General features: G+C 43.7%; 2 protein-coding genes and 1 pseudogene across 2 annotated transcripts; 2 read left to right on the top strand and 1 right to left on the bottom strand.

Moving 5' to 3' along the window:
• Positions 1–48: 48 nt before the first annotated feature.
• On the bottom strand, positions 49–4,167 carry LOC123114981 (receptor-like protein EIX1; annotated as a pseudogene).
• A 2,000-nt stretch (positions 4,168–6,167) lies between these two features.
• On the top strand, positions 6,168–10,927 carry LOC123116814 (G-type lectin S-receptor-like serine/threonine-protein kinase B120). Its single transcript, XM_044537712.1, has 7 exons — positions 6,168–8,319; positions 8,627–8,728; positions 9,349–9,542; positions 9,635–9,842; positions 9,918–10,155; positions 10,242–10,392; positions 10,515–10,927. The coding sequence occupies exons 1-7, from the start codon at positions 6,873–6,875 to the stop codon at positions 10,812–10,814; spliced, it is 2,640 nt and encodes an 879-aa protein (XP_044393647.1). The 5' UTR covers positions 6,168–6,872; the 3' UTR covers positions 10,815–10,927.
• A 1,370-nt stretch (positions 10,928–12,297) lies between these two features.
• On the top strand, positions 12,298–25,964 carry LOC123113019 (putative G-type lectin S-receptor-like serine/threonine-protein kinase At1g61610). Its single transcript, XM_044534122.1, has 8 exons — positions 12,298–13,058; positions 13,181–23,334; positions 23,438–23,539; positions 24,193–24,383; positions 24,484–24,691; positions 24,768–25,005; positions 25,087–25,237; positions 25,328–25,964. The coding sequence occupies exons 2-8, from the start codon at positions 22,002–22,004 to the stop codon at positions 25,649–25,651; spliced, it is 2,547 nt and encodes an 848-aa protein (XP_044390057.1). The 5' UTR covers positions 12,298–13,058; positions 13,181–22,001; the 3' UTR covers positions 25,652–25,964.
• The last annotated feature ends 1,299 nt before the right edge of the window (positions 25,965–27,263 follow it).

Raw genomic sequence — 27,263 nt, 5'->3', positions numbered from 1 at the left:
CACAGACATTTGAATCTTGCCCTATAGAGATTATCTAACACTTAGAAGTTAGAAGTAGGCAACCCTCTAGGTCTTCACGAATAAGAAGATGACAAAGACCATCCAAAGTCCCGTGACAAACCCTGCAGCCAGGGATGCGGTTTTTCTCATTCGCGTTCCATTCGCAGCGGGAATCCATGCCGTTCTTCCCTGCACTTGGATCAGCGCTGCATGCAGGCCCAGGACATCGTGGGTCCACTCAGAGTGAGGCCACATGCTAGATTCCTTTTCTCACTAGGGCCTGCACGCATGTCATATACCCATTTCCCTCACATGCATGTGTTTAGGTGGCAGGCCAGCTCATTAATTTTATTTGATGTGCGTAACTCACGTTGCTAATTACAACTAGGTGAACAAATTAATAGTCTACTTGCTAATTTTATCGTATCCATAACAATTTTATCTGGTATGCATAACTTGCCACTAATCACAAGTATAAATATCAACAGAACTCTATGAAGGATGTGTTTGAACTTTGGAATAAAATCAGAAGAACTTTTGAAAATAACAATAAAAAATAAAAGTTCTTTGAGTTTTGAAGATAAAGTTCAAAAGAAGAGTCCATAAAGTTCTCTAACTATTTTATGAGCTATGCCAGAGTTTTTCAGAAGTTCTTCTGTTTTTTATGGCAAGGTTCATACACCAAGCTAACAAAGTTTGATTCTCTTTGAAACTATTTAAAAAACGTTCTTTCAGACAATCTAAACAACTGCATATTTTAATTTTATGGGTTTGAATTACTTCTAGCAACGGCGGCTGGAGAGATAATCACCGGGATTAGTACTTCTGCTGGAGAGATAAAACGTTCACATGCAAAGAATCTAGCAACAGTGCACCTACTACCTGGCATGAATACCCTGGCTCCTAGCGGGGCCTTTGCCAGTTTTCTCACGTGCATGTTCGATCATGGGCAAGGCATGAGTGGTGGAGATACGCGCTGCGTATCAAACGCGAAGGTAAAAGCCTTTTTCGTGCAGCCAGCCCGAGATACAAATCTCTGTTATTTGTATTGTTAACTTCATGGTGATCTTCTGTCACCCCGGGTCGTGAGCAGCTCATGGATAGAGGAGGCCCACATAGATAGTTGTTGCCGATATACATGGATTCTGAATCAGAAAGTGTCTGTAGCTGACTTCCCGAGGGTATTCTTCCAGAAAGATTATTATAGGACAGATTTAAGTGGCTTAGTGTTGTTATCTCTGTCAGACTCCACGGAACTTCACCGTAAAGCTCGTTGAATGAGAGATCAAGAGATTCCAATCCTTGCAGCAGGCCAATCTTGTCTGGAATCTTTCCAGTCAACTGATTATGGGAAACATTCAGAAGCTTCAGCGCAAAAAGGGATGCTATTTCTTCTGGAATCTCTCCAAGTAGATTATTGCAGGAGAAATCAAGGCCAACCATATATACAATTGCACTGGTGTAATAAAGTTGTTGACCTTTCATTACTATTTGTTGGCTGTCATCATATTTTATTGCTTCAATGTGGTTGTCTACTCCTATACTTCCGAACTTGCTCTCCAAGGGGTTATCAGATCTTATTTTGCTATATTGAGCCATTGCTTTTAAGTTAGCCAAACCACGAGGTATAGCTCCTGATATTCTATTATTTGCAAGGTCCAAGAACTGGAGATGTACTTGCTCTGTTAGCTCAATTGGAATAGAACCAGAGAACATATTATGCCGTAACAACAGAAAAGACAAATATGGCAGTTTCCCTGATGTCCACGTTGGTAGCTCTCCTTCGAACTTGTTGTGGGAAAGATCAAGTAGTGTCAAAAGTGGACTGTATTGCAAGAATTCAGGGAATTTGCCAGACAGGTTGTTGTTGTGCAAGATCAGAGCCGACAATAGCCTGTTTCCGGGATCTACTGTCGTGTTCAGTTCTTCCTTATCATCTCTGCCTTTTGAACATTGGGGAAGTTGTCCTACTAGAAGGTTTTCTGAAAGATCCAACACTTCCATATACTGCAGTTGACATATATATATTGGAATTGTTCCATTGATATGGTTTGCGAACAATACAAGCTCTCTAAGCATTGGAGCTCCAAAGTCCTGGGGAAGTGATCCTGATAAAGAATTCCTGGAGATATCTAAGAACAATAACGATTCTGGTAGCAGTGGCAGCAAACCTGTGAAGTCATTTGATTTGAGGTCAAGCATTTGTGCAGAAGTCATAAATTCCAGTGTTGCTGGCAACCGACCACTTATTTGATTACAAGAGATATTTACATAGCTGACATTGGAGAATACAGTCCAAAACCAAACAGGGACAGGATCAACTATGCCTGTATCCGAAATGTCAAGGTCCCAAATATCCTTCTGTCCTTTAAGCCACAATGGAAAATGAGGTCCCATTTTGGTACTTGCAAAATGAGCCACTTCCAGATTAAATGCGGGGATCCAGTTTGAGCTGATAGTGATGTGTACAGGGTTGTGAGATAAACTCAGTTCCATCAAGTACACTAGACTTGCAAAATGTTCCTCTGATACAGAACCATTCAACTGGTTGTTGTTTAGAATCAATGACCGTAGATTAGTCATCTTGCCAAGTCCCAAAGGTATTGACCCCACAAGCCTATTATCAGAAAGTTGAAGATCACTTAAATTTTTCCACTGCTTAATACTGCTTGGAATCCTGCCAGTAAGGTTGGTAGCAGACAGATCTAAGGACCTCAATTTACTCTTTGTACACGCCGGAAACCCCTCCATAAAATCTGACATATCCTGGTCGATCTCATTTGACCATAGCTCCAGCCAGCTGAGGTTGCACAAGTTTTTGAACAGTTCAGATTTTACACCTGAGAGGTAATTGCCACCTAGCCTCAGTGTCTGAAGAGATGTCATGTTTCCGATTGCATCTGGAAGTTGGCCAACTATTTTGTTCCTTGAAAGGTCAAGTTCCTTGATGATGAGAACATCCCAGAACCAGTAGGTTGGATTCAACGTGTCAATTCCGTTGCTAGATAGATGAAGCACCTGAAGTGAACTAAGATTTGAATGCACTATGGGTTCATGTTGTAAACTAAGTCCACATTGACTGAGTTGAAGGACTTCCAGAGAAGGAATAAGGGTGACCACCCCAACCCAATCAGGAATAGTGCTGAGGTTCACTCCACTCATGTCAAGGGATCTTAGTAAACCAAGGCGACATAACCATGATATGTCATCAGAATGCAAAAGAGTATCAGAGAAAATAGTGGCCTCAAGGTTAAGGTGGAGCAACCTAGAGAGGTTACCAAGTTGAGGTGGCACTCCCCCATCGAAATTCATGCAAGCAAGGTTCAGATATGTCAAGCTCTTGATGGAGCCTAAGAATTTTGGTATGGGCACACCTACTCCACCAAGGCTGTTTCCACTTAGATCAAGATGGTTCAAGTACTGTAAAGCAAGCAAAGACGAACTTATCTTCCCTTGCAATCCGCCGGATTCCCCATGAGCACGAGGCATGCACCAAACAAAATTCTCATCATCTTCGATGAAGGCATTGCGGAGGCTGAGCTTGACGACGTGGCCTGTCCGGTTGTCGCAAGTGACACCGCTCCACTGGCAGCAGTCATGGCCTCTCCAGGAGTCCAGTCGTTTTTCAGGGTCACTTGTCATGCCGGTTTTGAAGGAGAGCAGCGCCGCCCTCTCAGCCGCGATGCAGCTCCTGCTGGATGTTTCTCCGGCATAGGAAGAGGAGGTGGCCATGGACATGGTGGTTGCTGCTAGGATGATGAAAATACAGCTGGCTGCACCCGAGGCAGATCGTGTTGCTGTGGCCATTGTGTTATTTCTGTGCAAGGCTAGAAAGGAAGCCCAGGGAATGTATACGGTGAATTGCTTGACGCGAGAGGTTGAAAATTCCTCTCCTTCAGTCGGATCGCAGTGAATGCGTCCTCACAGTAAGTAAGAGTACTAACACGAAGGGGACGATTATGTCGCGAAAAGGAAAGAAGGAATCTGCACAACGGACATTCAGAAATAGTAGTGCCTGTAGGTATCAATCAGTTTCAGTGATCAATGAACAAGAGGACGAAATGTGTGTTGTGTATTGTTGGAACCATCAGCAATCAGGACTTGGGCTGCGCTGCCTTGTTGAATCTTCTATCTTCATTTTCAGTTGAACCATTCATGTCCAATCAACATCAGGTGTGGATATAAGTGCATTTACTAGCCTTTTCTTACATGAAGGCATGCCATTATTTTCCCTCTATCACACTCATTTTTTCTTGCATTTTACAGTCGCAGAGGAAGGGTCATCTCACGTACGTTTGAAGCTGGACAAATGTCCTGTTTTCCCTCAGATCGGTGCTATAAAGTACAGTATAAACTAAAGCTTTAATGCTAAGTGAGTTCTCAAAATCTGCTCAAGTTTCCAACATGTGTAATCGTGTTTCTCTTGATTGTGTGGAGGGAGGGAAGGGCGAACCCTATTTGACGCCCAGTATATCAAATTGCTCGCGATTCACGGAAGGAGGCATCGAGCCAACAGCCAAGGTGAGTTGGGCTGGCCCATTAGCTAGCTGCCTGCTATAGCAGCAATCCTGGTTTTGGGAATCTTCCGGAAGGTTCCTGTCTGGCCTTTTACGTTTTTCCTTGTTTTCTTTTTTTAAAAATGTTTGAAAATTTTAAATTTTGTTTGATTATTTGCTAAGAATGTTCAAAATTTTAAAAATGTTCAGAATTTCAAAAAATGTTCAGGTTTTTCATAAAAAATTCAAAACTGTAGAAAATTATTCGCATCTTAAAATTTATAATTTTTTTAATTATTTAAAAAACCTGGCTGAAAACCAAAAAATCGTTTGCTACAGTGTCCTTCTCAAGACTCAAGAGAGGATCGAAAATCAGACTGAATGTTTTCACGGTAGCAACTTTTTTTTTTACTGAAGACGGGCCTTTTATTTTTTTTTGAGTGGATGTACCCCTTTATTCAATAATCAAATAGTGCGGATTCCCCAAGAGAAACGCACCAAATAAAATTCTCATATCCCTAAAAAAACAAATAAAATTCTCATCGTCTTTGATGAAGGCATTGCGGAGATTGAGCTTGACTACGTGGCATGTCTAGTTGTCACACGTAGCACCGCTCCACTGGCAGCAGTCATGGCCTCTCCAGGAGCCCAGGCGTTTAGCAGGGTCACTTGTCATGCCAGTTTGAAGTAGTGGAGCGCTTGTAGAGAAAAGAAGGAATCTGCAGAACGCACATTCAGAAATGGTAGTGCCTGCAGTTATCAATCAGTTTCAGTGATCAATCAACAAGAGGAGAAATGTTTGCTGTCTGTTTGCCGGAACCATCAGCAACCATGACTTCTGGGCTGCTCTGCCTTGTGATGACCGGCAAGGCTTTGCCTTACCCAGATTTGAATCGTCCCCAGCCGAAAGCACATCGATGGGAGACATCGAGCCAAGCAGGTATGAACCCCCCCGGCCGCGAAAAAAATACATAAGGATGCTAGAATGATGGGGTTGGACAAAATTAGAGGATGTCATTTAGTGCAAGACTAGCATATTACTGATGTGAAGCTGTAGCTTCTGGGCTGATTCGATGAAGCAAGCATTAGGCAGAAAAATACGGCTATGGTGGAGAAGGTATGACGAAGGCTATGGCAGAGCTACCACCGGCAACTTTTTGCTGGAACCAATACTATGGGGTGCTACAACTGGCTATGGCGGAGCTACCACCGGCGAATTTTTTTGCTACAACCATTCACGGATTAGCTGCGACCCGGGTCAGCGGCGACGCCGATCTGCTGCAACCGTAGTTGTTTTTTGCTACTACCGGCGAATTTTTTTGCTACAACCATTTACGGATTAGCTGCAATCGTAGTTGTTTTTTGCTACTACCGGTGAAATGTTTTGCTACATCCATCAAGCAGAAGCTGCGACCTCGCGACGGTGGTGATGGCGATTTTGCTGCAACCGTAATTGGTTGTTGCTACTACCGGCGATTTTTTTTTTGCTACATCCATCAAGGTGGAGCTGCGAACTTGCGACGGCGGCGATGGCGATTTGCTGCAAACGGAGTCGGGTTCTGCTACGACCGGCGAAGTTTTTTGCTACATCCATTCAATGGCGTGATTCGCTGGTGGGAGTCGTTGACGCAATTCCGTTTAGCGAGCATGAACAGCGAGGGATGGCGCGGAGCTACAACTGGAGCCGCTGAGAGCTGCAACCGCAGGTGCAACTGTTGCATGGGTCGAGGCAGCGACAAGGACGACCGGCGAGGGTGGGGACCAACGACGAGGACGGCCGGTAAGGGTGGGGACCGGTGACGAGGAAGGCCACCGGAAGGGAGCTGCGCGAGATGGCGAAGATGCGGGGAGTTGCGCGAGACGGCGAAGATGCAGCGAGCTGCGCGAGGAGGAAGAAGATCTGGGACGAATCATTTTTTTTTTTTCGCTAGATCAAACGGCCAGAACAAGTGGCATCATGCGGCTAGGGCGCGACCGGCCCAAACTTCCGACGCAGATCACTTGTGGATTTTTCAAAAGAGATTACTATACAATTAGGGGCATGACGCAGTATAGGCTGACACGTTACCTGTATAAAATATCGCAAAGATCACTTTGTATATGTATACTGTCACTGCTACAATTGTAATGAACAGTCAGGAGTGAAGGTGACTGTTGAAGTGTTGATACACAATAGCTATCCGTTCGTTCATAGCTTAATGTTTCAGTCACTATTCTGAGTTTCTGACCAGTCAGCAGTCAAGGTCGCATCCCAACTCAGAGGTGGGCAGCTGATATGTCAAATCTTGACCACTTGGAAAGTTGGAACTCAATCTACCTGAATTCCAAGAACACTGCATTATACAATCATCTGCTTCCGCGATCAAACATTCGTTGATGCATCGCTTGCTTGTAGACCAAGGACTGGTACAACTATCTACTTACTCCCAGTTAGCCACCTTCATTAGTACTAAGATCTTGCCTGATCGATCAATGGATTGGCCGGCTCTCACCAGCTTCACGGCGGTCACAATCCTTATCTTCCTACCGTTGAGCGCTTCCGACGATCGGCTTGTCCCTGGCAAGGCGCTGTCCCCAGGTAACTTCCTTCTCTCCGATGATGGTGGATTCGCCTTGGGCTTCTTCAGCCCCTCCAACTCCACTCCGACCAGCCTGTACCTAGGCATATGGTACACCGGCATCCCCGTGCTCACTGTCGTGTGGGTCGCCAATCGAGAAACCCCGGCCACCAACACCACTTCCTCTCCACCAACGGTCTCGCTCACCAACACCTCTAATCTGGTTCTCTCCGATGGTAATGGTGGCCGCCGTGTCCTTTGGACAACGACCAATGTGGCCACCGCCGTGGGCTCATCTACCTCAACGGTAGTGCTTCTGAACACTGGCAACCTCGTTATTCGGTTGTCAAATGGCACCATGTTGTGGCAGAGCTTCGACCACTGCACTGACACATTCCTCCCTGGCATGAAGCTACGGATAAAGAATAGCACACAGGGCACCGCCGAGCATCTAGTATCCTGGAAAGGCCCTAACGACCCTTCGTTGGGGCGCTTCTCCTATGGCAGCGACCCGAACAGATCCCTCCAAGTATTCCTATGGGATGGGGAGCACTCGGTGTCTCGCAGCGCCCCATGGACAGGGTACCTAGTGATGAGCCAAAGCCAACAACAACTTGGGGGGACAAGGGCAACTAACGTCAGTGATTTTATCATTTATGTGGCCTTTGTCGACAAGGACGATGAGATGTACATCACCTATAGCCTCTCGGACGGCGCCCCACGCACCAGGTTAGTGCTAACCTACTATGGTGAGTATCAGCTCCAGAGTTGGAGCAACAAGTCGTCAGCGTGGGCTGTCCTTTGGAAGTGGCCGTCAGCTGAATGCAACCGCTACAATTACTGTGGCCCAAATGGATACTGCGATGAGACATCCACCATGCCTGCCGTGCTAGCATGCAAGTGTCTCGACGGCTTTGAGCCGACTAACACGGAGGAGTGGACTGTAGGCAGATTCTCGGCGGGGTGCCGAAGGAAGAAGGCGCCGCGATGCAGTGACGGCTTCTTAGCATTGCCGGGGATGAAGTCACCTGACATGTTTTCTTCCGTGGGCGGGGACAGGAGTACGTTCGAGGAGTGCACAGCAGAGTGCAGCCGCAATTGCTCGTGCGTGGCATACACGTTCAGCAACCTGAGCACTGGCAGGTCTGGAGGAGATGTGACACGATGCTTGGTGTGGAATGGGGAGTTGGTTGACATAGGAAAGATAGGGGAGCTTGGCGGTGAGACACTTTATCTCCGGCATGCACGCATGGATGCAACAACTGGTATCAGATCTCAACTTCCCCATCATTGTCTGGCTAGCTTTGTTATTTGTCTATCGTTCTACAACTTTCTTTCTTTTAATAGCTTTCGTGCTTCTAGTTTCATCATCCATTTTTGTGACAGTCAATATATTAGTAGTTGTATGATCATGATCTTCTCGTCCCTTTTGTAGTTCCATAATCTTATCTTTAAGTTGGATGGTTGTTACATGACTTAGAAATACTTATTGCTCTCAAAATAGGCTTTTGTTCTGCTTTATACATAAAGCAACAAAAAAGTTTTTTTACTGTGTATGTATTTCTTGCATAGGTAGAAGAACAAAGAGAAAAACAATGAGGATTGTGTTGTCAGTTTTAAGCTCTAGTGTTTTGGTACTCATCTGCATCTTTCTTGCATGGTTAAAATTCAAAGGTACGTTTCCTTGGCCCTGCTAAGTAAAACGTTATATATATTTTTGCGGGCAAAGTAAAACGTTATATTTTACCATAATATACCCTTAGACTACATAATCTTATAAACCCACTGAGCATAAACCGAGATCAAGTAACATTTTAGATGGTTTATGGCACAGTTTAACTACCCTTGGGAGTGATCCGGTGCTTACATACAATCTTGTACTACCAAATAAGATGGAGTCCACATGTTAGTGAAACCACATATTTATCTCTCCCCATTTCAATCATTCGTTCGTACACTATGTCCGTCAGAACCCTTGCACAAACAGCTGTGTAGTCCGCATACACACAGAATGGGTCACGTCGATCATAGGGGTTGTTGTCTTGCTGCTTTCCATATCATTACAATTGCTGCTCGGAGATACTAGGTGTTGAAGGGGTTAGCTTAGCTGAATGTACACTCTGCCACATGGTGGTAGAGACACCTCATGGGTTATTTAATTTGCTTCCATGAGTTCATTAATTGGGGAATATTATACCAATATCAATAGTTAGGTTTCAAATATAACTTTTTTCTTTGTTATGTGTGTGATGTGCTTATTAGAAGGGAAGTGACTATTAACATTGTGGGAGCAGGCAAGAACAAAAAATGGAGAAATCAAAATAAGATAAGTTTGGTCGGTACGAATACCTCTAATGAATTTGGAGAAGGAAACCCTCCCCATGATTGGGAATTTCCATTTGTAAGATTAGAAGAAATTGTGCTGACAACCCACAATTTCTCTGAAACATGCATGATTGGACGAGGAGGCTTTGGTAAAGTATACAAGGTAACTCATTGAATAGTTTTTTCCTAATATTCATTCTAATAAGAAGAGCTACCTATTTCACATTGCAGTCTAATATTCACATTATTCTCTAGGGAATGGTAGGTGGTCAAGAAGTTGCAATCAAGAGGCTAAGTAGAGATTCTCAACAAGGAACAAATGAATTTAGAAACGAAGTAGTTCTGATTGCCAAATTGCAACACAAAAACTTGGTTCGGCTTCTTGGATGTTGCAGTGAGGAAGATGAAAAGCTCCTAATATATGAGTATCTGCCTAATAAGAGCTTAGATGCTACCCTTTTTGGTACGTATTCTAATAACAAACTATGATTTCCTAAGACAAGTCAAAACACTTATTTGCTTACATTTGTTCTCTTAGATGACTCAAGAAAATTGTTGTTGGACTGGGAGACACGATTTAGTATAATCAAAGGGGTTGCAAGGGGACTAATGTATCTTCACGAAGATTCAAGGTTCACCATAATTCATAGAGATCTCAAAGTTGGAAATATTTTGCTAGATGCCGATTTGAAACCCAAGATAGCAGATTTTGGTATGGCTAGAATCTTTGGTGATAACCAGCAAAATGCAAATACCCAACGTGTTGTTGGAACATAGTGAGTATCCATTGGAAGAAAAATCATATTGATCTTTTAGATTGAACTTTTATTGGATATCGCTTACAATTGAATTGCTCAAATAGTGGCTACATGGCTCCTGAGTATGCAATGGAAGGCGTCTTCTCTACCAAGTCTGATGTCTATAGTTTTGGCGTGTTACTACTGGAGGTTGTAACTGGCATAAGAAGAAACTCCATTAGTCAAACCATGGGATTCCCTAGCCTCACAGTTTATGTGAGTACATACAAGACTTAAAGTCAAGTTTTACTTCTAAACATGGATTAAATTTCCAAAGCGTTTTGAGTTTTAAACACAATATGAATAGGAATACTAATATGATGTTCTTGTTTTTTCAGTCATGGAATATGTGGAAGGAATCGAAGACTGAGGAACTGCTAGACTCATGTATCGTAAATACTTCACCGGTCGAAGTTTTGCTTTGCGTCCATGTGGCACTCTTGTGTGTCCAGGAGAACCCAGATGATAGGCCGCTTATGTCATCTGTTGTGTTCATCCTAGAGAATAGAATCACCACACTTACAGCCCCAAGTCGCCCCGCCTACTTCGCACAACAAAGTGCTGAAATTGGTAATATAAAAAATGACATTCGGACTTCCGTGAACAGTTTTACTCTTACCGAGATAGAGGGGCGATGAAGTAATAATTTTCAGGTTTAGATGTATAAAATGGTCTTGAAGGAAAAACAAGTTGATGAATCAAACACTTTGGTAATTTATGGCTCAGCAAAATAGTGATGTAATATTCTAAAAATAAGTGATGTATCACCTGTTGCCCAGGAGTCATTAAGGTGATCCTTACATTGGATACAAGTGATTAGGTAGTGGTGTTCTTGTCTATGCTTCTTGCAATGTTTTTGTGTTTACTTGTAAAAAAGGTGCACGGTCCAGAATCCACGCTTTCATACCAAATTAGGACGACCAATTTGACAACAACCAATTTATATCTCAAGGAAACATCTTTTAAACTCAATGGCCTTTTCATTTCCATAACGGTTATAAACATGAACTGACTTCACGTGGCACATCTAGGCCTGGTAGGAAGTCCCTTTTGTTTCGACTCTGCTGCGTATAATTTTAGCTTATATAGAGTTTGAACTATCGGTGAAACCTGAATGCCCTGAACTTCGTTGCCTCGGCGACGGCCTTAGTGATCCATATTGCTAAGCCCCCCCCCCCCCCCCCCCCTCAGCCTATCCATGTTGTAAATATATTTCTAGAATTACGACACAAGGTAACTAATATTACCTTCGCATAGGCAGACTTGATGTACACTAGAGTTCGATCATTAATCTTTTTATATTAGAGTACACATGTGAAGTGCTTGAAAGTAGCACTAAGTGTTCATAATAGAAAAATTCATGAAAGTGCTTCAAAGTAGCACCAAGCATAAGAAGCAAAAAAAAAATGTGTCAAAGTATTACAACTTCATGCATTTCATTGTTGGGAGTTCATGAGTTTCATTGTCATGGACATAAAATTTTAAATAGTGGATTGGTTGCAGATTGGGGTACGGCGTAGTGAATGCGGATTGTGGCGCTATGTCCGCATATATAAACACTAGTAAATTAGAGATTATTGTGTATATTTCTAGACCGTTGACAAAAATAAGACATTTACTTTGAGCAATCATCATTTATATAAGAATATAAACTACTAACTGAAACAGTATTTGGTGCTTGAAACATATAAGCAAGGCACATTTACACAAATATATTACACAAAACAATAATAGCATTTATATAGCAGGCAATATTGCAGATATAGGATGATATAGCGGTCTGCCACCTGATATTATGCCCGCATCATGATAACTGCTATGGTGGCCACAATATGGAGAGCGGCCGCTATTTAAAAGCTTAATCCTAGATCAGCTTTTCCATATGGGAGGTCGTGGGAGTGGTCGCTATTTAAAAGCTTGTACTCCATTTTTTTTCTAGCTTTTATTACTCCAGGGTGAGAAGAGAGGGGGTGCCGGGCCGCCGGCAGTAGGAATCACCGCTGGCCTGGTCACTTGCTTTGCTTTTGTGATGGGCTGGGAACGAAGCGGTTCGAGGACGAGAGACGAAGCGGCCCATAAATGGCTGAAATGGACAAGCAGATCGAATGGCCGGAAAGAATCTTCCCACGTAACAGTTCATGCCGGCCCGTGGCTCATGAACCCACGCTCTCCTCCGACGGCTTCGCAGCCGTTCCTCGCCTGCTCCGTCGCCCCCTACCTCCACTCCACTCCCTCCCGTGCTTCCTCCGGGCATCAGCAAATGATGCGGCAGCCCTCGCGGGTTGTCCAGCGGCACGGAGACTGTGGGAGGAGCAGCCTCGTGTTAGCTCTGGCCCGCAGCGGCGGGCTGGTGGTATTGCCCGCCAGCTGTTCGACGAAATGCCGAGGCCTCGTGGCAGAGTTTTCTATAGCACCGAGAGTTCTGCGGTTTGGTAGTCTGCGGAAGGATAACTTGATCCAACTGAGAATATGTCACTATCCTTGAGTGAGGAGCAGCCTCGTATCAGTTCTGACCAGCAGCAGCGGCAGGCTTGTGGTATTGCCCAGAAGCTGTTTGACAAAATGCCGAGGCTTCGTGGCAGAGCTACTATAGCACCGACGGTTCAGTGGTTCTGCGGTTCCGTGGTGTGCGGAACGATAACTTGACCTGACCAAGAATACATCACTATGCTTACAAATGGATCTCTCGTTGTTTCGCAAACTTTCCGTCTTATGAAGGAATGCAGGCTCTGTGGCCAGCTCATCTTTAGTGGTCACCCACCCACTTGGGCTGCTCTGCCTTGTAATGACCGAGAAAGGCTTTGCTTTTCCCAGATTCAGATTTTCTATTGTGATTTTCAGTGGAACCATTCATGTTCAATCCATGTCAGCTGTCGATACAAGTAAATTTACAAGCCTTCCTTACATTTTTTTTAAGAAAAGGAGGACCACTCCCGTCCTTTTCTTACATGAAGGTATGCCATTGTTCCCCCCCATCTCACACTCTTTTTCTTGCATTTTACAGTTCCAGGGGAAGGGTCGTCTCACTTACGTCTGAAGCTGGATAAATATTGGTCTGTTTTTTCCTCAGATTCGTGGTACAAACTAAGCTTTAGATGGCAGGTGAGTTCTCAAAAACTGGTAACGTTTCCAACATGTGTAATTGTGTGGAGGGAGGGATTATACATGTACCTACCCGGCAAACGGTCACTCGATGGGAGTACTGACTATACTTACAAATTAATTATGAGGATCAGAACATCTCTAGCATAATCTCTATATGGACATCTATCCCTAAAAGCCGTTAAATTGGGAGGAAAACTCACTCTAGCAGATTCTCTATATGCCATCTTGTCCCTATAATGTTTAGTGACAACCTAGAACGGTTAATCCCACCTCTTCCGCCCCTATCCATATACTTTTGATTTGGTGAACTCGGCATACTCTATATGTTCTAGTGCCAGAGAATGCAAGATAAATGCCTCAGTAATTTGGAGGAGAGGGGCTGGACAAACACTGTTTTGTCTTTGTGGCTGGTACATGATGACACGGCCATGCTCATCCTACTGTGATGCTCCTGCACCACACTCCAAATCATTTGAGAGTACTAAGTTTCTTACTTCTATTTTCATGGCAACGTTTGATGAATTATATTTGTTTCCTTTTCATGTATTGTAGGGTAATTTCATTCTTGCTTGTTTAGTTCCATAATTTGTTTTCTCAGTCCTGCATTTTCCCTTATAGCATGATCGGTTGAACATGAGAAGCTTATACTTAGTTGCATAATTATATATACTTTCACATGCATCTGTACAGTGACTCGATTTTTCTTGTCAGCATGGTGTTTCGTATTATTCTTGTTCTGATTAATCAGTTATGGCTTTCTAGTATGGGGATGGGGAAATTTGAATACTATGCAGGGGTTCTCAAGTTTGTGTACTCCAGAATTGTTTCTTGTCTCACAGCTATAAAATAGAACAGCTAGAGCTAGAATTAACATTATTTCTTAAACAGTTTCCCGGTAAAAAAAAGTAAATCATAGAGTCAATTTTACTTGAACCTAGTTTAGTGCCACTGCAGTTTCTGACTTTTTTTTACACAAATGTACGTATTTTATTACTTTCGATGAATTCTCCCTTCGTTTTTTTCCATTCACCCGGCAATCTCCATCTTGTCTTAATTTTTCATCTACTTTCGCTAACACTCTTGATATGCAGTTGGAACAAGCTATATTTCTAGCGTCTTAACCCTTTCAGTCTCTTTCAACTCTCTAAAAACAATTATCAGCCACTGTTTACGCGTGGATCAGCAATAATGCATCGGGTCTTATGCTTGTGCTCGCACAGATAAGACATGCCCATGGCCCTGGCCTTGGCCCATGACAGGCACAAAAATGTCACCCATACCCGTTGCTAGTGGGCATGCCCACAACACAAGCATCGTAACACTTTGCACGACAGCTTAGTAACAATGGAACAACTGTAATTTCCATTCCAATCAAGCAAAAAGAGAAAAGAAATCCTTGCATTAATCAAGAATAGCCACATTGTCAAATTCTAAAGATATAAACTGACATAGAAGTATAAATATATCATGCTAAACAAATACTCCCCCCGTTTCTAAATATGTCTTTTTAAAGATTTCAATATAATCTACATACGGATGTATATAGACATTTTAAAGTGTAGATTCACTCATTTTGCTCCGTATATAGTCCATATTGGAATCTCTTAAAAGGCTTATATTTAGGAACGGAAAGTGTTCCTGCGGAGCAAATGGCCGTGCCAATTTAGAGGAGCTCAGTCCCCCATGCCCATTTACCCAGGCATAAGATGGCACCCACACACACATGGGTAAATGGGTAGTTGGACCAGATTCCCATCCTACTTCGTCTCCCCGAATATCTGGAATAGTCTGTCATGGACTCATGGAGAGATTGCTCACTCGTTGGGCATGGTCACTGGTGCGGCGACTGTCCTCACAGACACAGAGAACCTTGCTGCCTTGTCGCTAAATGACACCATGTTGTGGAAAAACTTTAACCACCTGACCGACACATTCATCCCCACCATAAAGGTCCGGATTGGTGTTGTCACGTGTGGCAGTACCTTCCTCGTTCGCTGGTCCCCTTCTTCTTTAAAAGGAAAGTGTAGGCCAGGTCGAAAGTCCTCTTCTGCGCTCGCGCACACATGCTCTCGTTATCGCTCCCGTTCAGCCCCTTCGAGATTGCCAACCCGACATGTATAGGCCCAGGTATAACTATTGTATACCGACTTTTTTAAGAGTCGATGGCCCACATTGACAACTATTAAAGTCGACGCCGTTATCTATGGGATAGGCCGGCTCCGACTTTCGCTCACGATGTGGGCTGTTACAGCTAAGATTCTGTTCCAAAGGCGCCCGTTCACACATGACCATTTATTACATTATAATATATTATTGTACATTATTATACACAGTTGCACCTAAGCCAGGCATAGTACCTGCAATGACCCATCGGAGACACCTGAAACTGCACTGACTGCCACGCCGATTCACAAATGATTCTGACACATCCGCTTCCAACATCGTCACGTCACTTTCAGGTTACAAAATATCAATACAATACACAAGAACTGAGCTAATGCTCTGAACTTACAGCTGTTAATCAGAATCATCTATAATCAGTTCAGTATATTTTGAAACCCGTAGCCACAGAGGAGGCGCTAGCTAAGTCGGTCAGAGCCATTCACTCTATTTCACCTCCCACTGAAACTTGATCTTATTCCAACTACAGCTTCACGTGGATGACTGAAACCAGAGTCTGCCCCTCAACTACCCCTCACCCCCCTACTTATACACTACACAGCTTGGGCAAACCTCCCGCCCTTGGTGTTAAAATTTTGAATTTTTTGTGTTATCCTCAAAATTTTACTGCAATCTACTGCTCCCATTCACCCAAATTGTACTGATTCACCCTTCCTTATCAGCCTGTACAAGATACGTGAAATGTAGATCCTTTGCACCCAGTTCAGTGAAAACCTACATAGTTTTTCTCACATCGTCCTATGCCTGCTCATGGTTTATTTTCCCACACAAATTATGAAGAGCTCGCTTGGTGAAAAAACTCTCTATGATGTTGTATACCTTGGCTAGATTGACGTTATTTTGCGTAGCTGCTTCACCAAGTCTCGGTTGTAAACGTTGATGTGTTTGTGTGAAGGCAGTGTATTGTCTCTCCGCAATTAGGAGACAAAGATTGGATGTGTTGCTCCCGATGCTCTGATATGCACCGACAATTGCCTTCTGATCACAACAATCGTATAAGAGCACCGTTCAAAAAAAAAAAACCGTTCAAAAAAAAAAACAATCGTATAAGAGCCCAACACTCACAATGGCATGACCGACTGTTCTCAACACCAGCCTTCCTTGCATAGCACAAACAACATTCAGAACTTTAGTTTTGGCCATTGACATCACAACAAACCAGCAGTGCAACATGGTGAATTCCAAAATGAAGTACTCACCGCACAGCTGCAAATGATTTCCTGCCTGTATTTTGTCCTCTAAACATTTAGTCTGCTTTTCCAATATGTAATACCAAACCCCTTCCCGCAGGAGTACAAGTTGTAGAAGTCGTATTCTTCACCTAAAGATCAAATCATATACCCAGTTTCAGTACAATCACATTCTCCCCTGGATTCTCAGCGAACCCACGAATTGCTTTCTCCAACGAACTTGGGCGATTAGGACAAGGTGTCCTCCTTTATGCAGCCACACCAATTGTTACCCTGCATGCATTCCAGAAATGTTTAAATCAGCAGATGCTTACGTCGAACACATGATAGTCAAGTCAAAACTTTTGATATGCGTGTGCATATCACAGCTCAATGTGAAGGCACAATAAGTAATCAGACTGCCACCTAGCTGTGCCATCACCTAGATAAATATTGTTTCAGTTATCAGAAGTACACATTGACTTTGCAGTACCACTTTGCTACGAACAACAATCTTCAGGCTTCTACAGAAATCATCCACTTTTAAAGATGTCAAATAATTTTCAAAATGTACCAGCACTGTGTACATATGCCAATGAAAAATTACTGTCCAAAATAACTGCTAATTATCGAGATACATTGCTTGTTAAAATGCTCTTCATCACTGTCATGATTAATTTATTTGAGCACCCTCACAGCAATAAAAATATGCATATACACCCATCACTTCAGGCTTGACCCACTTTTTTCGGAATTTGTAGCACTGAATGCACATACTGTTGTGTCCAGCCAAGAGCTCTAGGGTTCATCTCGCCTGTAAACCACTCAGACGCCTGTAGTCGCAAATGGCTGCTACCATTCATCCACATCAAACATTTTATTCGGCCCTCCAAATCTGCTTGAACTCGATATGTGAACCACGGATTGTTGGCACCCAACTCCTTAAATAATTCCATCGTTTTCCTCACATCATCATCCGCTTGGTCACAACCCAAGTTCCTGCACAATGCTCTCAGTGATCGCTTAGTGAAGGGGACTTTTCTATTTAACCAAAAAATCTCCTAATTATGTTGTAAACATCTATGTGTTTGGGACGGCCAGTGAACGGTTACCCGCCAATTTGGAGAGAGTGAATGATTGTATTTCTCCTTGTGCTTAGACATTTACAAACCATTGTCCTCTGACCTAAGCAACTGGGTCAGTGCAGGGCATTCACAACGGCATGACTGTGTATTCTCTAACCCTGCTTCCCCTGTATATCAACAATATAGAAATTTAAAATCATTTCCTTCACAAACTAGTTCACCTTTTTTGCTGGTTTTTGCATCGTCAAGACTTAGCACGCAACCTCAAATAATTTCCTACATGCATTTCGTCCTCTCGACATTTAATACTGACCCTGTTAGCACAAAAATACAAGTTGTGGAAAACCGCACCCTACATGACTTAGTTGATCACATTTGCAAATTTCTGGTGTCCTAAAATTGATTACTCAACATTAGTTATATCACGAGTGTGGTATATTCCATAAATTGTTGGAGAACTACAGAACATATCCTATGAAGCACCCTACAACAAACTTATTACTATGAAATAAGCTATAATGTCAACTACAAGTCAACGGCATGTTCCTAGCATTTAATTAACTAATTACACGTAGCTATAATCCTTAATTGGTAATCTGATGAGGATAATGATACTACAGACTAACCTTTTTGTCCATCCAGGAGTCTCTGGATTGACCTTCCCCATCGATTGCTGAGATATAGTCAGAGAGCTGCGCTTCCCCTTAGCTGGTCCGACATCTAATCTAGGAGCTACACCCCCCACTCATCACTTCCACTGCTTATGACTCATGGCTGCCAGCAGTGGAGCTCCAATGGCCTGTAGGTGTACTTCCCCATATCCAGCAGTCGATCGGTGCCATCCATCCCCTCAAGGATTGGAATCATGACATGTTGGGAGGGAAATCTCTAAGAAATTGCAGCTCCAGCTATACCACCTTACAAAATTAAACGAGTCCAGGGATACATCACCTGTTAACCGGTCGTAGAAAGAATTCCATGTCTTCAATGGCGTCGCCCTCCTACGCAAGCACGCCGCCGCCCCAGCTTCTCTTCTGTCTAGGAAGAACTGGATAATTGCAACCTTCTGTCGAATGGAAAAGTGAAGTTCCTGTCCCCGCAGCCAGACAGAATGTAACGTTATGGGCCACGACAAGACCTTGTGTTCTCAACCCCAGCCTTACGGGAACGGATCCTCTAACATCGTGAAGGGATGTCAGGAAGCTACAGTGCAATCTCAGTGCAAAACAAAGAAGGGATGTCACGGACACTGTGCATAATTACTGTTCATAGAAAATAAAATCCGAAATTAATTTTATTGCACCATAATTTTGTTTGTATGTAATTTTTGTAAATGTATACAGTAGATTTGTAATTTGTAAATTAATTTAAGTCATTTTAGGCTTAATCATATGGATGTGAAGAAGGGATGTTAGGATACTGTAGCTTCTCTAACATCTCTTCATGATGTTAGAGGATCTCGTTCCCAGCCTTACCCTACAAAAAAAATCCACAAACCGAATCAACTTACCTATCACAAACCAGCAAAAGCAAATTAGTCACTAACCAAGCACCCACAAACTATCTCCTGCATGCACTTCGTCCTCTCAACATTTAGCCGGCTCTTGCCGTATCGAATGGCAAACCCCTTTTCCCATGAATACAAATTGTAGAAATCGTATGCCTCAGCCACAGAGTTGAAAGTAGCGCCAAGAACTAGTGTCATCACATTTTCAGTTGGGTTCTCCGCAAAACACTTGACTGCCTTTTCGAACATACTTACTCGGTTTAGGCGCGGTGTTTTGCTCGGGGAGGCAATGCCAATCCTTAGCTTGCAAACACAGGCACATACAACATGAGTTTTCTAATTGCAGATAGGATAGCAAACAACTTGCAAACACAACCTCATATAGCATGAACTTCCTAATTGCAGAGAGCAATCAGCCTACAAACACAGGCGCATATAGGATGAATATTCTGAATGCAGGGAGCAAAACAGACTGCAAACACCAGTACATAAATCAATATTTTTTCTTAATGATGACAGCAATCGGCCTGCAAACAGAGGCGCACATAGCCTGAATTTTGTGAATGCGGAGAACAAATCAGCCTTCACACACGCGACACACAACATAAATTTCCTGAATGCAGTAGAACAATCAGCACTCTCTCTAACTGCATGATTTACTCACTCATTCGTTTTATTCCTAAATCACTCAATACGTGCTGTAAGGCAAAGTTGTTATTCACTGACCTCTTGTTCCACCCCGGTGCTCGGGGATTCATCTTCCCCATTGACAGCTCCGACGTCGGCGGCGAGCTCTCCCTTTTGCTCACCACCGCTATCCGCTGTCCGCTGGTGTGCCGCGTCGCCCCCAGCCTGCGGTACCGCCTACAAATCCCCCACACCAAAGACAATGACAACCAGCAGCCGGCACAAAGCTCTCCCCTACCTCCTCCAGCAGACTGGATCTGAAACTTGGGAGAAAGCCATCCTCTGGATCAGCTAAAACAGAGGGCTCAAAAGAGAGGCGTCATCGCCGGAAAAGCAAAGATCGACTTACCTGCTGATAGGCTGCATCAGAACTCCATGTTGTCTCGCCGCCGGCGCTCATCGCCTCTGTGCCGCAGTCCTCAGCTTCCTCCAAACGGCTCACACCGTACCCATAGTCCTCAGCGATTGTCCTGGTCCACGGATCAGACGGGGAACACCGATTCTGTTCCACGGCCAATCTCGCCGGAGACCGACGGCCGTCCAAACTATCGTCAGATCCGTCGACTCTTCCCCGCGCGAAGGCCCACCACCCAACGCTGTCGTGAACGTATTTCTCAACAGTGATCGATTTTCTGGCGGACCGCATGCGCGCGTACAGAACTATGGCACAGATCGAGAAGCGCCAACCAACGACCTAGATAACGAGCTCATGTGAGCTCGCGCTCAGTTACTCCACGTCCAGGCCAGGTTTATATATTACGCTAAGACATGGCAGTTGGTTGTCTTTGGGTGCCAACCTTGCAACTGTTGTCTCGGATGGAACAAACTTGCACTTTGGAACCATCACATCATGTGGATCATGTTCTCGCATTTAAGGTCAGTTTTAGGCCATGTTCTCGTGATTAATTGGTGATCTCCTTCAAACAGATGCTCTTAGGCCAAATGACTGCACTGGCATAATGATTGGGCTTGTACCCAACCGTGATGGTACAAAGTGGTTATGTAGACTTCTTAGGGGAAGTAATTTCTAGGATGTCCTGATATTTGGTTAATGTGCATGCTAGAACACTCAGTTAAGATATTTATAAATATTACATGGACTAGAACAAGACATTGCAATACACATGACTGGCACGAATTATTCTGTAGATGGATGCAATTTTTTTCTACATACTCTCAAACATTCATGTGCTTCCACAAGTTGTGTCATACATTTCTAACATTAAATCTATCTATATGCTCTTCAACACCACTCTACCGTCTCTAACAATAATTTATCAACCACATTTCATGTGTGTATCACCAATAACAATATTATCCTACAAATAATGCGGGAAACCCTCAGGTGTAATGTTAACACTGACCATGTCTAAAATGGCCCCATGAAGTTGTCATGTCATCCTTGCCGCTATCATCTTGTTCCTCATCCTCCTACTCGTGTTGTCATTGTGTGTGCCCGACGACCAACCACCAACGATTTTGTCAGATGATAGTTGGTGCCTTCGCCATGGTCTTTTGAAGCACATGGCGGTAAAACTTATTTCCTTTATACGTGTCCAAGTCGACTTGGAAACATTCTCAGTCAACTGTTGATAGCCCTTGGATAAAAAATTTCCTTTAATTTTTCCAATTGCACAAATCGTATTTTCGACCGAACATTTTGAGTGCTCAGTCGCCTTGGAAATAGTAAAACCCTTCCATAAAATGACGTTTGGATTCATACCATGTGCCGTGGTTTGACCAGCTGAGTTCACACCGGCGATCGTTGGCGTTCTAAGTCCCTCTGACGTGGACAGCTGAAATGTCAACTCCAAGACACTCTCAACTCGAACCAGAATTCAAAAGCTTTGCATTTTTCAATCATCCGTTGTCGTTATCATCCTTGACGTGAGTGCTGGATCCGGTCACCCGTTTGTCAAGAAATTAACACTAAACCTTTGTTGCTTGTAAAGACCAAGCATCGATCCAGACTTTGCACTTTAACTAACAGCATGTCAGCGTCAGCACCAGAAGTACTGAACAAGGTACGATTAGTACATTGTCCTTGCCAGTGCACATACCTACTGCAGAAGACTTGGGCCTGATTGATCCATGGATTGGCCAGCTCTCACCTGCTACACTGCGGCCCTGATCATCCTCTTCCTGCCGTTGCGGGCATCCGATGACCGGCTTGTCCCCGGCGAGCGGCTCTTCCCTGGCACCACCATCGTTTCCGATGACGGTGCCTTCGCCTTGGGCTTCTTCAGCCCCTCCAACTCCACTCCGGCCAGCCTGTACTTGGGCATATGGTACAACGGCATACCGGAGCTCACCGTCGTGTGGGTCGCCAACAGGGAGACGTCGGTCATCAACGACACTTCCTCTGCGCCGACACTCTCCCTCACCAACAACTCCAACCTTGTTCTCTCTGATGCTAGCAGCGGCCGTGTCATTTGGACGACTGATGTGGCCGCTGCCTCAAGCTCCATTGCAGCAGCGGCGGTGCTTGAGAACACCGGCAATCTCGTCGTTCGGTCGTCGAATGGCACCACGTTGTGGCAGAGCTTTGACCACGTCACTGACACGTTCCTCCCTGAAATGAAGATACGGATCAGATATGCCACCCGTGGCATCGGCATCCGTCTGGTGTCCTGGAAGGGGCCCGAGGACCCATCGCTCGGGCGCTTCTCCTACGGAGGTGACCCGGACACGCTCCTTCAGTTATTCCTCTGGGATGGGACGCGCCCGGTGGGCCGCACCAGCCCTTGGACCGGATACTTGGTAAAAGGCGAGCACCAATACCGGAAGGTTAACGGCAGCACAGCGGTGATCATCTACATGGCCATCGTCGACAATGACGAGGAGATCTACACCACTTACACTGTCTCTGCCGGTGCCCCACACACAAGGTATGTGGTGACTTACACTGGAGATTACCAGCTCCAGAGCTGGAGCACCAGCTCCTCGTCATGGGTTATCCTCGCCAATTGGCCATCCCCTGAATGCAACCGATATGGCTTCTGTGGTCCGTATGGCTATTGTGACCAGACAGCGATGCCCATGCCGATGTGCAAGTGCCTTGACGGCTTCGAGCCAGCAAGCACGGATGAATGGGCAGCTGGTAGGTTCTCGGCAGGGTGCCGACGAAAGGAGGCATTGCACGGATGCAGTGACAACTTCTTGGCCTTGATGGAGATGAAGGCGCCAGACAAGTTCATGTTTGCTGGAGGAAACATGAGCACAATGGAGGAGTGTGCGGCGGAGTGCAGGAACAACTGCTCCTGTGTGGCGTACGCATACTCCAACCTGAGCAGCGGCAGGTCTGGAGGAGACGTGACAAGGTGCTTAGTATGGGCGGGGGAGTTGATTGACACCGGGAGGTTCGCCGAAGGGCTTGGCAGCGCCACGCTATATCTCCGCCTTGCAGGCTTAGATGTAGCAGCTGGTACCAAATTTCCCCCCTCTTTCTTGTTATCTTGTCTTTACTAACACACATTCATGATTACATCAGTCGTTTGCCTATTTAATGGCATCTATGCAATTCACAGGTAAAAGGAGAAAGAGTACTGCAACTATAATTATGCTGGCAATTTTAGGAACTGGAGCTGTGGTATTCCTATGCATTTTCGTGGCATGGCTAAAATTCAAAGGTACATTTTAAACCTTAGGGGCCACCATTTTGTCAGGTCTACCATCTTCCACGGTATAAACATAATTGATCTATTCACTCGAAAACAATTCAAGTCCTAGGTTTGTCAAAATCTGACCAAGTCTGTAGGAGAATATATTAACATCTAGAACACCAAATTAGTCTCATGAGATTCTTTGTAGAATGTATTTTCATACTATGTGTATTTGGTATTGTAGATCTTAACACATTTGCTTATAAAGCTGGCCAAACTTAAACAAGTTTGACTTAGAACAATGATAGAACTTCAATTATTTTGGAACAGAGGGAGTATTCTATTGTATGATATGCTTTCTTCTTTACCATTGAAGATATGAAATACTGCTTTCCTTATTAGTGGCAGCTCTCCCAAAGGTCGGATACTAGAATTTAGTCTTTATCAAACAGACCGGACAGACCTGCTATTCCCTCAAATTACATATCATGATCCATGAACACTTTCATGCTTCACTGAGCACTGTTTCATAAGCGCCTATTGGGTTATTTGCTTTGGTTTGTTAGTATAGAAGATAATAGTAGACATACATGAATAGTCCAGCAGTGCAATATAACATTTCCATTTTATGTCAATCATACACTCATCATACGAGAAATAATTATTACACTTTCAAGCAGGCAAGAAAAAATGGAGAAAACACAAGAAGGCAACATTTGATAGTATGAGTACCTCTTATGAACTTGGGGAAGGAAACCCACCACATGCCCATGAATTTCCATTTGTAAGTTTTGACGAAATTTCTCTAGCAACGAACAATTTCTCCAAGACATGTATGATTGGACAGGGAGGATTTGGCAAGGTCTACAAGGTAACCTGATCATTTGGTAAATTGCCACCATTCATTTTAAAATCAGTAGAATTGAATTGTTCATATAAACGGAGTCTAAGTTTCCCCTTGAACCCTTTAGGGATTATTAGGTGGACAAGAAGTTGCTGTCAAGAGACTAAGTAGTGACTCTCAGCAAGGAGTAAAGGAGTTCAGGAACGAAGTAATTCTGATTGCTAAATTGCAACACAGAAACTTGGTTCGGCTTCTTGGATGTTGTGGAGAGGGAGATGAAAAGTTGTTGATCTATGAGTATCTTCCGAACAAAAGCTTAGATGCTACCCTTTTTGGTACATATTCCAGTAATAACCTAGAATTTCCTGAAACAACCAAAAACAAGTTAGTTACATTTTTTTTGTCGTACAGATGATTCAAGAAGATTGATGTTGGATTGGACAACACGGTTTAATATTATCAAAGGGGTTGCAAGGGGACTTTTGTATCTTCACCAGGATTCAAGGCTAACTATAATTCACAGGGATCTCAAAGCTGGAAATGTTTTGCTGGATGTGGAGATGAAACCCAAGATAGCAGACTTTGGTATGGCGAGGATCTTTGGCGATAACCAACAAAATGCGAGCACCCAACGTGTTGTGGGAACATAGTGAGTAACCTTTACATCTTATATATAGACCATTTAAACTTGCAATCAAGTTCTAATAATGTGGATGCAATGGTCACACAGTGGATACATGGCCCCAGAATATGCAATGGAAGGCGTCTTCTCCACCAAGTCCGATGTCTACAGCTTTGGTGTGCTAGTACTTGAGGTTGTGACTGGTATAAAAAGAAGCTCCAATAGTCACATCATGGGCTTCCCGAGCCTCATTGTGTATGTAAGTGCCCACGAGAGTTCTATGAAGTTCCAAAATTTAGAAATAGATCAAGTTTCTGAAGATTCTTTTTGACACTTTTTCTTGTTTCAGTCATGGAATATGTGGAGGGAAGGAAAGACAGAGGATTTGGTGGACACATATATCATGGATACTTGTTCACTGGATGAAGTTTTGATTTGCATCCATGTAGCACTCCTGTGTGTCCAGGACAATCCAGATGACAGGCCACTCATGTCGTCCGTTGTGTTCGTCCTAGAGAACGGAAGCAGCACACTTCCACCCCCTACTTGTCCTGCCTACTTTACACGAAGAAGCGCCTACTTTACACGACGAAGCGCAGAAATGGAGCAAATTAGAGATGATATCCTGAACTCTGGGACTAGTTTTACTCTCACTGAGATTGAGAGGAGATGAAATAACTATTATTTTATTTAGACATGTCGCAGCGCCTTTCCTAGTGAAACATCTTCCAACTGTTTTCCTAATGGTCAAGCTTCAGCTGTTTGGAAGTCATCATCTTCCAAATTTTTTTACTGTATTTCATTTTGGTGCCCTTTTCATATGGAAAGAAAAAAAATGCTGAGATAGTATCATGAACTTTCAAACTGACAACATAGCAGCAAAAGGACTCAATGGATTAATTAGGTAGGGAGTTGCTTTCACTCGGCCCACTAGGAGTTGCTCGTCAAATCCTGGAAGTTGGATGTGGTTTCTAATCTTCTATCCATCTTTTCCGCACAACGGCACCATCGCTGCGCTAGGGCAGTTTGTGAAGGAGCAAGATTGCAATCGAAACTGATTAATGTCGGCATTTTCAGGCTGCAACGCGCGACGACGCGCTTCAGCGCAAGGGGTTGTGCGGTTGTTCCCTTCACTGATGTTTATTGTACAATATTGATCTGCATTTTTTAGGTCGATTTATATACTACTAAATTTCTTTTCTACAATACATATTACATACTTGATTTAGATGGAATTACCATGCGAGTGACAATTTTATTTAATCCTCGCAAATTTGTATGTAGCATGATGCACTGGTGCTTGAATTCAGATTTATTTTATTATAAATTTTGTCTGTGTAGTGATGAACCAAAATATAGTTTGTACTTTCTACGACAGAGTTGGTTAAGCTAAATCAACGAACAACTATGGACGAAATAGGACCAATCCTAATTCATCAAATGAGCAGTCCTCACCAAAAAGAAGTTTAGGACAACAGTATATTTGTTCTTTCTGTTTTTTCTCCTTGTCTCTTCGCCCCTCCCCCTCCCCGCCCCACCCTCCAATGTGTAAATCCTGGCTCCACCCCTGAACCTCCGGTCCGATGGTCCATGTGTGTTCTTACTGTAGATTATTGTTTCATCGGGAGGTGGCATTCCATCGACCCTAATACGTCTTTGGTGATTTTGTTAACATTCACTTTTCACGACTCTAATACGTCTTTGGTGATTTTGTTAACATTCACTTTTCACGACTCTAATCTTCCGTAAGCGCTGTGCGTGTGCGGGGGTTGGGTTCAGTGTGTGCCTCTATATTGTGCCGGGTGTTAAAAAAAAACGTAACCATGCTAGAACGATGGGGTTGTACAATGTTAGAGCGTGACATTTAGTGTATGCCAAGCATTTTACTGATGTGAATCTGCACCTTCTGGGCTGATTTGACGAAGTAAGAGTTAGGCAAAAAGGAGCCCACATTTCTAGCCTATTTGGCAGTGGGACAGATCGAATATGCAGAAGTGAACAAGCCACCCAGCCAGGTAGCCGCGGCGCGATAGATGGAAGAGGAATGAACGTGGAGTGAGAAGGATTTCTCTGGGATTTGGGGATTTCACCCGTGCGGGAAGATGCATGTTTTTTATTTACCTGAAGAGCATTAAGATTAGCTGCCTATTTGTTTTTGTAATGTTTCACGGCTGATCTCACCATGATAACATCAGCGAGTATTTTTTTTAAATAGATTGTTAAATAATTAGGTGCATGAGATAGTATAGGCTGACACGTTGCCTGTATAAAAATTTAAAAATATC

The sequence above is a fragment of the Triticum aestivum genome, chromosome 5B, assembly GCF_018294505.1.
Source record: "Triticum aestivum cultivar Chinese Spring chromosome 5B, IWGSC CS RefSeq v2.1, whole genome shotgun sequence".
Taxonomy (NCBI): Eukaryota; Viridiplantae; Streptophyta; class Magnoliopsida; order Poales; family Poaceae; genus Triticum; species Triticum aestivum.
The sequence above is the reverse complement of the archived record's forward strand: the minus strand, read 5'-3'. Positions and strand labels throughout refer to the sequence as shown.